Source organism: Miniopterus natalensis, chromosome 18, assembly GCF_054644295.1.
Source record: "Miniopterus natalensis isolate mMinNat1 chromosome 18, mMinNat1.hap1, whole genome shotgun sequence".
Lineage (NCBI taxonomy): Eukaryota > Metazoa > Chordata > Mammalia > Chiroptera > Miniopteridae > Miniopterus > Miniopterus natalensis.
In genome coordinates, this window is record NC_142098.1 from 10,662,832 (window position 1) to 10,673,528 (window position 10,697).

At 55.4% G+C, this 10,697-nt stretch overlaps 2 protein-coding genes across 2 annotated transcripts; one reads left to right on the plus strand and one right to left on the minus strand.

Moving 5' to 3' along the window:
• The first annotated feature begins 849 nt into the window (after nt 1-849).
• Nucleotides 850-2,315, plus strand: COX7A1 (cytochrome c oxidase subunit 7A1). Its single transcript, XM_016220988.2, has 4 exons — nt 850-900; nt 1,488-1,574; nt 1,737-1,821; nt 2,192-2,315. The coding sequence occupies exons 1-4, from the start codon at nt 886-888 to the stop codon at nt 2,245-2,247; spliced, it is 243 nt and encodes an 80-aa protein (XP_016076474.1). The 5' UTR covers nt 850-885; the 3' UTR covers nt 2,248-2,315.
• Nucleotides 2,316-2,972: 657 nt separating this feature from the next.
• Nucleotides 2,973-10,222, minus strand: CAPNS1 (calpain small subunit 1). The gene is made up of 11 exons (XM_087827570.1): nt 10,140-10,222; nt 9,102-9,328; nt 8,095-8,128; nt 7,704-7,793; nt 7,479-7,536; nt 7,317-7,381; nt 5,966-6,034; nt 5,785-5,863; nt 5,527-5,643; nt 3,690-3,748; nt 2,973-3,518 (listed from the first exon to the last, which is right to left on the minus strand). The coding sequence occupies exons 2-11, from the start codon at nt 9,305-9,307 to the stop codon at nt 3,492-3,494; spliced, it is 804 nt and encodes a 267-aa protein (XP_087683696.1). The 5' UTR covers nt 9,308-9,328; nt 10,140-10,222; the 3' UTR covers nt 2,973-3,491.
• Nucleotides 10,223-10,697: the final 475 nt, after the last annotated feature.

Below are 10,697 nucleotides of genomic sequence, written 5' to 3' on the forward strand. Positions count from 1 at the left end.
CTTTATAAGTCTCTATCTATTAGAGATATATATGTAAATATAAAATATGATGTTGGGGCTTGCTTTAAATACACCAATACAAAAAGAGCTGAATGGGGAGATACATGAAAATCACCATAATGGTGATAACTGTTGAAGCAGGTGATGGGTCCAAGACGGAGGTTTATTATACCTATCTCTCTGTTTTCTGTTCGAAAATTTCCATGATAAAACTTAAATTAACTAAATACAAACATTGTATATATGAACGTTGCAGCTAGAAAAGAGTAAAAAATAACAGCTCTTACCTGTCTCTCTGCAATAGTTACTAGCTCCGGTGTAACCGCTGGTTTAGTTATGCTCTAATATAAGCTATTTAATGCTCTCAACAAGCCTTTAAGATTCTGACTTAGTCCCACGTTCAGCATCTGAGAACTAAGGCTCAGAGGTGCAATCGCTCGGTCCGGGGAGAGAAAAGCAGCTCGACCCCCAGTTTATCCGCGCCCGCGCTCGCTCTGCAGCTGCGGCGGGGCGGGAGGCGATGCGGCAGGCGCGGGGAGGGAAACGCGCCTGGCCCAGGCGGTATCTCCGCAGGAACAAACCAAAGAACAGGTCCCCTGGTCCCGCTTTCTTCTGCACTGGGACCCGCGGAAACTCCGAGGTGCGGAGCGGATGGCGCATCCTCCAGCCCGCGCGGGGCCGGCGCCGCGGCGGGGTTGGGGCGGGGTTGGGGCCCCCGCGGCGAATCCGAACCTGGCCGCGGGCTCTCCCCGGCTCCGCCCACCCCGCTCGGCCCGGACGGCGGCGGTGCTGCGCCGGGGGTGTGGCCTGGGATTCCCGGGGAGGGGAGGCCCCCGTGTGTCCTTGTCGGAGAGGGGAGGTGACTCCGGCCGAAGAGGACGCAGCATGAGGGCCCTGCGGGTGAGGCAGGCCGGGGCCCCCAACCGGGAAGCCTTCACCCCAATACGGGACTCCCTAAATGTCCCAGGATCGGGGGCCTTGGAACGTGAGCCCCTTTAGGGCTCGAGTCACCCCGCTGAGCAGCCTGAGGCCCCCACCCCTCACCTCCTAATCCAAGGGCTTCTCAGAGAGCCGGGGACCACTAACACGGCCCGAAGCCCCGGGTTTGAACTTCTCTCTGTCCAGGGCTCCCTAACACCTAGGACCCGGGCACTGGGAATTTAACACCCCGTTCCCTTCCCCGGACTTCGGGAAACCCCATTGGGTACCCCGGATCCAGTCCCGACATTTCGGGGAACTGAGCCTCCCTTTGGGGTCCGCCCATCTTCCAGGGCCGTCTAGACAGCCTGGTGACCTCCAAGCCAGACCCTCTAGGCGAGAGGCCCCCTCTGGGTCTTTCTTGACAGGACACCCGCCCCCACTCGTGCTGGCAATTGTCATCTTGCCTTTGGGAAGCTCCTAAGGCCTGGGTCCGTCCCCGACCCCCCGCTGGACCCACTTTGAGACTCTCCGGGTGCCTCTAACACCTGTCCCCCGCCTTCCCCCAGGTTTCCCAGGCGTTGGTTCGCTCCTTCAGCTCAACCGCCCGCACCCACTTGGAGAACCGAGTGGCGGAGAAACAGAAACTCTTCCAGGTGGGGGGCGGGGCATGGAGGTGGGGCATGGAGGTGGGGCGGGGCTAGAGGAGGCGGGGGCGGGGCTAGGCGGGGGTCCGCTAGCTGGATCCAGAGGGAGGCGAGGGATGCCGTCTTCACCACAGTGAGCACCCCTTTCTTATTGGACGCCCCCAACATCAGGCGGACAATGACCTCCCGGTGCACTTGAAGGGCGGGGCAACCGACAGCATTCTGTACCGACTGACCATGGCGCTGTGTGTGGGAGGTGAGTGCGGGCCACTCCGCGCGAGCTTCAGGAGGCGCGCTCCTGCTGGTTCCCAGCTGGGATTTAGGGAGGGGATTGGGGACGGTACTGGAGTCCACGCTAGCAAATAGGGAGGGAGCTCCCTAGGACTTGGGCTTCTGTCCCAGGAGGGGATCTGGGGCCCTGGCAGGAGGTGGGTAGAAAGCTCAGGGCCTGGTCTGGACCAAGGACCATGGATTCCCTGCCTGAGGTTGAGGAGGGAGTTTGAACCATGACCTGGGGCTGGGATCCATACTGGTGACTGAGGAGTCTGCAGGGGGGCTTAAAAGCCCAAGATGGGGTTCAGGGAAGCGATTAGGATCTCATGCTGTATCCCCCACACTCTCCCTAGGCACCGTCTACAGCCTATATTGCCTTGGCTGGGCTTCCTTCCCGCACAAGAAGTGAGACCAAGAAGTCTGCAGAACGTGAAGAACTTGAACAGCTTAAATAAATATGCTGGCTTCTTGGGGGAACCCAGCCCAGCTCTGGCTTGTGTGTGTGCCCCTCAGCCCGTCCTCCGATTAGCAAGCAATCTCTGTCCTATGGACAGCCCATTGCCCCAGCCTTGAGTCCCTCATTCTAGACCTGGACTATTTCTAGGATGTCACTGCTTCTCAGCCCTCCAAGAGGGGTTGGGGACACCAAAGAGCATCCCTGGGATGCCCCTCAGGCTTGATGAACTAGGGTGGTATCCTCAAGTGGGACAGGGATATATATCATGGGATAGCAGCGCCTCAGAGGCTCGGGGGTGGAAGGAAGAAGCAAAACAGAGAGGGGCACGTAAGGAACAAACTCACTCATGCACAGATGACAGTGCAACAAACATGACCTTGGGAGACAGAACCAGGGGGGACACTGACACTTCCCACCACCCCTACTCTTGCAGCAGGAGCAGAGAGTGCCCAGGCCTCTGGGTCCCAGTCTCAGCTTCCACAGAATCTCTAAAGCATCTTAGCAAGAGTGAGGCTACGGCTCAACTGGGATCCAGTGTCAGAAAGACATGCAGATCCAGCCTTGGGGAGAGTCACAGAGACCCACAAAACCACCCCCACCCACCACCAGGACCCAGACTCCCTCTGCCCCAGACAGAGCCTGAGCCACCCCTCAACTCTTAGAACAGGAGGCAGATCTCAGAGCAGCAACTGGGTGCATTTATTTCCTCCAGGGCCTAGCAGGCTGGGAGCAGAATACAAAGGCACTGGGGCATGTAGGCCTGTTATGGCCTGGAGTTCAGCTGCCTGGGTGGTTAACTGTGAACAGGTACCAGGCTGCATAGGGACTGGGGTGATCCTCCCAGAACTTAGAGAAGGGCCCTTGGGGTGTGGAAGCAACACAACTTGGCACAGATGCATGAGAAGGGTTATGGAGTGGGTGTGAAATGGATGTGCTGAGGGTAAGTGACCCATGGGGCCTGGTGTGTTAGAGTGTCTTAGAGTCAGAGGTAACTTGGGGCATGGCATGTTGGGACATGTTGAGTCCTAGCTGTTGTCTGAGAAGCTAGTTGCCAACAGCTGGAAGAATGGAAAAGCCGGTGGGTTGGCAGGACCTACAAAGACATGACTGCAGACAGGATCAGCCCTGGGAGAGACCAAAAAGTCCAAGGTGACACCTATAGCGAGGTGATGAGAGGAGAAGTCTGGGGTTCCCATTCAGGAATACATAGTCAGCTGCAGCCACTGGGGAGAGAAGGGCACAGAGAGTGAGGAGGAAGGGAAATGGGAATACCAGGAGCCCTTCTCTGCCCTCCCCAGAGGTTTCTGGGAAAATAGGAGGGAGGGAGCCCAGTTTAGAGCTGAGGGAAGGTGTCCCCTGCTGGGAACCCACATCCCAGGATGGGAGTTTCTTACCTCTTGGATGTTCACTTGAATTTGTCCGGTGCCATCTTTATCAAGAGATTTGAAAGCACCTAGAGGAGAAGGGAAGGTTTGGGAGGAGATTAGCTTTTCTTTATTGAGTATTGTGTGCCAAGCACTATAAAAAGCACTTTTCATGTATCCATTCATTTAATACAATTCTGTGAGATGTGTCATTTTAAAATTTGAGCCTGGCCGGGCGTGGCTCAGCGGTTGAGCGTCGACCTAGGATCCAGACAATCGGGGTTCGATTCCCAGTCAGGGCACATGCTGAGGCTGCCAGCTCCATCCCCAGTCGGGGGCGTGCAGGAGGCAGCAGATCAATGACTCTCTCATCATTGATGTTTCTATCTCTCTCTCTCCCTCTCCTTTCCTCTCTCTGAAATCAATAAAGATATATTTTTTAAAATAAAATAAAAAATAAAATTTGACACAAAGAAGTGATGTGCTCCTGGTCACACAATGAGAAAGTGAGGAAATAGGGATTGAAACCCAGGCTGTTACCACCTCAATAATGGCCTCCATATACCCCATCACCCTCTGCCCAAGTCCCAGCCTCCCACCAACCACTAAACCCTCCAGTTCCAGCCTAAACAGACTATTGGAAAGAGACTCTGCAGGATCCAGTTCCTGCCTTACAGTCTGGCGTGGCTCCCGCTCCTGCCCTGAAACTCCACTCCATGTTCCCCACCCACAGCCAAACCTGGGTAAACAGGTGCCCACACTGCCTTTGCTTCCTCTCTTTCATTCTGCACTGTTACCACCCTCAGATGTCCACATACCTGGTGTCCTGCTCGCCGCACTCACTGCAGTTACTATTGATCTTGCTGGTAAATCCAATGGACATGTCTTGGGCCTTCTCATATGTGACTTTTGGCATCATCTGTCCTATTGTCCATTCCTGCCTTCCCTTCACATCCCTGACATACCTGTCCCTTTTCCTTTACCCATGCTCTTAATGTACGGTCCTTCCTGGTCTCTTGGGAGGTAGGGAACCAGAGCCAAACCTGACCTTGTCCCTCCCCCTGCCTAGAACCTGCTGTAGCTCTCTGTTGCTCCCACTAAAAATTAGGGGTGTCTGAGCACCCCTAAAAATTAGCATTTACAGCCCTACGTGCCCATTGCTCTTGCTTCCTTTCATTCAACTCTCTTGAACAGGTCAAAGTTCAAATTCTGGCTTTACAACTTCCTCGCTGAGTGGCTGTGAGCAAGCAATTTTGCCTCCTTCAACCCTAGGCTCCTCCTCCGTAAAATGGGGACAATAATTCCCACTTCTCAGAGTGGCCTTAAAGATTCAGTGCATTAATGTTCAAAAGAGCCTTCATGATCCAGTCCCTACTGTCCCCTCCTCACAGTCTTATGTCTCACCATCCTGCCCCCTCTCTTCAGCACACTGAACTGAGTTCAACAAAAACACCAAAAGTACCATCTTCTCTTTCCTTTCTAGACCTTCGCACAGGCTGTTCCCACTGCAACACTCATCCTCTCCTCTCACGGGGTCACTCCTCCTCACCCCACCCCTAAGGTCTCAGCTCACATGTGCCTTCCTCCAGGAAGCCCTCCTTGACCCCTCAGGCTGCCTCTTAAGTTTGAAGCCCTCAGAGCTTTCCCAGTCACACATGTAAACCCACTCTGCCCTGAGCTTCCCCTATCCCAGCAGCAACCATTCTGAGCTTTGCCTTTCCACTGGACAGTGAGTGATGTGAGGGCAGGATCTGCGGCTGTTCTGGTCACTGCATTGCCAGCCTCAGTGTTAGGCTCAAAGACCTTGGCCAATGGAGGTTGAACAAATAAAATCCCCACCAGGGAAGAGAGTTGGGGTGTTACTCACGGAACATGGCATCCAGCCTGACCAGGCAGCTGATGAAGTTGTCAAAATCCATGTTCCCTCCCTCATCTGAGTAGCGTCGGATGATCATGTTGTAGAGATGCTCATTTAGATGGAACCCTGACGATGGTTTAGTCTCTCAGGTGTGCGGGCCACGCAGCCCAACCCACTCCCAGCCCCAGAATTCAGGCTCAGACCAACTCAGTGGAGGCTGCCTCACCAATACCACCCCCAGCGCCACCATGTCCCCGCCAGCCATACCTGCTGCCTCAAAGGCCCCGGGAAGTTCACTGCTGCCAATGGTCCCTGAACGGTCAACATCAAACTTTTTGTATATGGCCTGTGGGGACAGGAAGATCAGGGATCATATAAGCACCATGGAGCACAGCATCTCCATGGCTTAGAAGTCTTCATGCTAGGAGTTTCTGAGGTCACCACACACCTGCCACTTTTTGATGTTGTTCCACAAATACTTGAACTCCTCGAAACCCAGCTTGCCTGTTGTGTCACTCTGGCAGGGAGGTGTTAAGAATAGCTGTACCAAATGTGTGCATTGTACACCATGTGTACATCATGATGATAACTGCCAAGCAGGGAAACATGGGCTACAACCCCAGCTCCTGTCTCACCCTAGTCATATTGCCTTGGGTGTGGTGCTATTTCTTGTTTTATCCATACATATTTTATGTTTTTTTTTTGAAAATTGTACCTATTGATTTTAATGAGAGAGGAAAGGAGGGAGGAAGGGGGATAGGGAGAGGGGGAGAGAAAGAGAGAAGCATCAATTTTGTTGTTCCACTTATTTATACATTCCTTGGTTGTTTCTTGTATATGACCTAACTGGTGATCGAACCCACAACCCTGGCCTATCAGGATGATGCTCTAACCAACTGAGCTACCTGGCTAGGGCCACTTTATGTTTCTAAATGGTTAGGACTCTCTTTAAGCATAACCATGTGGAATTATAATGAACTTTTCCAAACTACAAATTTCTCACCTGAAAATAGTTGCTAATTCCTTATTTATAAAATCCTTGATAGTAATTTGATTTCCTAAATGTTAGAACATGTAAAAAACAGGGGCACCTTAGAGCTCTAAGAAAATGAGGTGAATATCAACAATAGCCAAGACTTACCAGATTACCTAGTACACACCAGACAGCTGTAAGCTTCTCAGAACACAATTTTTATCACTAAATCCTCATTAATATTCCCAGTCACAGAGAGAGACAGATTCAGAGCTGAAAAATCTACCTGCATAAGATCATAGTAACACCTAACACGCACAGACTGCTTACTATGTACTACGCACTGTGCTAAACCTTTTGCATGTAACTCTTAGTTGGGTATCACCATTGTCATTTTACAGATAGGCAAACTGAGGCACAGGGAGGCTCAGTTAGCATGTATATGTGCACTTGGGCATACCTATGACAGAAGCTTGAGTTCTCAAGCCCAAAAGACCTGGAGTCCAAATTCCTATCCTGCCACTTACTCTTTACAGTATTTGTAACTTCAGACAAATGACTGCCTCTCTCTCTCTGAGACTCAGTTTCTTTACCTACAGAATGGAATGTAATAATTGTATATGTCTAACAGGATGGCTGTGAAGTGCATGTAAGTGCCAGCTATGACAGCTGATGTTTTTATTGTCACATGTCCATAGGTGGGTGTGTGCTCTAATGTATTTCTGTCTACATCTGTGGGTATGAAAGCTATAACCTGGTTCCCACTCTTGTTCTCAGAAAATTCCTTCTGCACTCAAAGCCTCTCCTAGACTGCCCTCAAGGATACATCCATCACGGCCACCATGCTTCGACATGTGTCAATGCCAAAACCGTCAGTCTTCAGATCAGGGTCTGTGGGGGACAGGTTGAAAGTCAGAGGCTAGAGGTCACAGCTACCCCAGCAGCCATACCTCTAAACCTGCCCAATGTGTTGACCCCCGTCACTCACGTCGGGTCACGACCTTGTTGAGAATGTTCATGAGTTCTGTTGCACTGACTTCCATGTCCTGCAGGGAAGTTTGGGGTGGACCGGGGGTGACTAAAAGGGGCCTGGGGGTATCATGAAGGAGGATAGGAACTTTGGGATTGCCATGGTTGAGTGTGTGTGTGCAAGGGCCACCCAAGGGAAAGTATGGAAGAGTTAGGACAGGTCTAAGGACCCTGGGTTACTTACTTCTCCAGCCAGCTGGGCAAAGAGCCTCCGGAACTGCCGGACCTCCTCACTCTCGTTGGCCTCGATGTTGGAGTAATGAGTGCGTGGGGGCTGCAGAGGGAGGAGATCTCAGAGCAGGTAGGGGGAGGGGTGGGGAGGGGTGCCCTGGCCAGTACAGCCCGAGGTGGTAAAGTAACAATGGACTGGGTAGCTGAGTGATCGAAGGAATGAGAGGTGGTCAGTGAACAGGGGTGGGTAAAGCTAAGTCTGTGGACATGACAAGGGGAAAGACTTAATGAGAGGGGTCTCATAAGACGGAGAAGGGGTGGGGCTTCTCCAAAGGGACAGGGAGGGGTGCTGGAAACGGCCTCAGAGTGGGAAGAAAGGCTTCAGGTTGTGGGGGGCCGCTTACCGGGGGCTCTGGGTTATACTGCGCAGCCGCCTCGCTGGAGGGAAACGGGAATTAGCGTCAGGGAGCCGGGCCTCCAACGGGCAGCAGTAGCCCCCACAGCCAACCCCTCCAAACCCCAGGCTGCCACCTCCCTAACTGCTCCCTCTGCCTGCCTTCTCTCTCCTCGTCCTCACCTGTCCCTATCCTTGCTGCCCTGGTTGCCCCCGCGAGGGAACTGAGGCCCACCTCAAGCTAGGCTCCGCCCACCAGAGCACACCTGCCCAGGGCAGCTGCCTCAGTAGGCTCAGCCCGTCCGAGGGCTCACTTCGTAAAAGTTCTGCCCCAGCTTCGGGGGGGGGGGCGCCCAAACTCCCCAGATCCCGCCTGTCTAGGAACCCACTTCATCGCTAGGGCTTCCTGAACGCCTGTGTCTTCCCAGCACCTCACCCCCGCTCCATCAGCTCCCGACCCTTGGAGGGATCACTGCTCAGTGGCCAAGGCTAATTAAGCCCCTAATTAGGACAAGTCCACCACCTGCCCTACCTCCGCGAGGACATTTTTCTATTTTAATCCAGCCAGTTCCCAGTGGGGCTGAGCCCCTTCAAGTCCATTTATCTCATCCCAGTAGGCCTCGGCCTCCTCTTCTCAGCGACCCACCTACGACGGCGGTGGCCCCGCGCCCATAGAACCAGCCTCGCCCCCATGAGGTGACACCCAGCCTCACTGACTCCGCCCCCTCAACGTCCGTCTCCAGGTCAGCAAAAGCCGGCTGGGTCCAGCCCCAGGAAGCTCCGCTCCCCAAAGCCCCGCCGGGACCCTCAACAGACCCAACAGACCCAACAGATCCAACAGATGGTGCCCCCCCCATGGAAGCCCCGCCCCCATGAACCGCCGTCCGCCTCCCTAGGGCCCGCCCCCTCAGGGCCCGCTCCCTAGCCCTAATCCAGGCTAATCAAGGCTCCGGGTCAGTCTCCGGGTTACCCCATTCTAATCCTGCCGGGCCGCCTCCAACGTCAGGCCCCGCCCACCTGATGGCGCTAATGACCCCGCCCAGAATGCGCATGGCAGTTCCGCCGCCGCCGCCGCCGCCGCCGCCGCCTCCGCCGCCGCCGCCGCCGCCGCCTCCGCTGATCAGGCCTCCGAGCACATTCCCCAGGCCCCCGCCCAGGCCCCCGCCTCCCCCGCCGCCGCCGCCGCCTCCGCCTCCCTTCAAGAACGAGTTAACCAGGAACATGGCTGCGACTCCTAAGGATTCCTAAGGAGAAAAAAGGGGTTAGGTGGCCGCCTGGCCCCGAGCCCACCCCCTCCCCGTAAAAATAAGAAATTCAGGCAGCCGGACGTGGGGAATGAGGCCTCCGGGAGGGGGCCCATCCTCCGGCTGGGGCTGGACGAGCCGGGGAGGGCAGTTCTGGGTGGCGCGATAGGGACTGAGGGTAGGTTTGAAACCCCTCCGGATTCAAAGGGTCCCTCCCCATCAGGCTTGAGTGACCCTGGACTGAACGGACACATAGGCTTCGTTAAGGGTAGGGGCCCAGTTCTGGTGGGGTTCTCGGAGGCTCCAAGTAAGGCGTCCTCGATGTGCCTGGGAACTCGAATCAGAGCCCCAAAACTGCACGATGGGTCTTGGGCGAGTCAGGAGCGCGGCCTGGAGGGTTTTGGAAATTCAGAATGTGGGCTTGAAAATTTAGATAACTCCCAGCAGCGGGATTACAGTGTCACTGCTGGGTCTGTGGGCTCGGGTCTGAGATCGTGGGTGTCAGACCCGGGCCTGGAATAACGGGTTCCCCGTTGGAATTGGGAACACGGATCTAGGATCGCGGTTCTGGAAGCCACCCCAGGGCATAATAATTTACGGGGTACCTCTCAAATCCATGGTCTCGTATTTTAAGGAGACGTAGGGTGGAAGAGTGTCCGGGGCGGCATAAGAGGGGCAGGACGGGTCTGGAGGTTCGAATCTCAGATCGTAAGTCTGGGGACCCCTGAAGCCGGGACTTTAGGATCTCGTCGGGTCTGGGGCCGTAAAGGCGGATTAGGAAGCACAAGGGTAGTGTGGCCCGGGCGCTCACCGCCTTTCACAGGTCCGCCGTTCCCCGGCCTCCGCTGCTCCCGGCCTCCGGCTGAGTCCGGCTGCGTAGGGCGGGGCGGGTGACTCAGGCGGCTCCTTCCGAACCGGCCGCCGCGGGCGCGCCGCCGGCTTCCGCGCGGTCCTACCGCCGCCTTCGGACTGCGCCTGCGCGCGAGCGCTCGGCCGCGCCAACCGGCGGTAGCGGCCCCGGCTTCGCGCATCGCGCTGCTGCAGCCGCAGGCTGCAGCCCGCGCTGATTTCATTGGTCTGAGGCCCCCCCAACACGTCTCCAGCGCGGGTGAAGACGTCCGGAACCAGAACTCCAAGGTGACCCCGTAGGTTGTGTGAATTTTGTCCCTGAAGCCGCTCTCCACCCGGCTACGGATGCGGTTTTCGGCCCGCTCGAAACGCGACTCTTGGCCCCGGCCCCTGGCCCCTGGCCCGGCCTTGTTGCCACAGCATCTGGAGGCCCCGAATTTTATTTGGCTCACGATCCGGGGACAAGCGCCCGCATCCATTGTCTGTACCCATGCTGTTCCCTCCTCCTGGAGCCCACCTG

Excerpts from the sequence above, each read along its gene's own strand:
- CAPNS1 (XM_087827570.1), bottom strand. The coding sequence starts at position 9,307 with ATGTTCCTGGTTAACTCGTTCTTGAAGGGAGGCGGAGGCGGCGGCGGC. Across the intron at positions 7,382-7,478 it reads CAACAAGGTCGTGACCCGAC|ACCCTGATCTGAAGACTGAC; the intron begins GTGAGTGACGGG and ends TGTCCCCCACAG. Across the intron at positions 5,644-5,784 it reads CGGGGCCTTTGAGGCAGCAG|GGTTCCATCTAAATGAGCAT; the intron begins GTATGGCTGGCG and ends AACCATCGTCAG.
- COX7A1 (XM_016220988.2), top strand. Across the intron at positions 1,575-1,736 it reads AGAAACAGAAACTCTTCCAG|GCGGACAATGACCTCCCGGT; the intron begins GTGGGGGGCGGG and ends CCCCAACATCAG. Across the intron at positions 1,822-2,191 it reads CATGGCGCTGTGTGTGGGAG|GCACCGTCTACAGCCTATAT; the intron begins GTGAGTGCGGGC and ends CACTCTCCCTAG.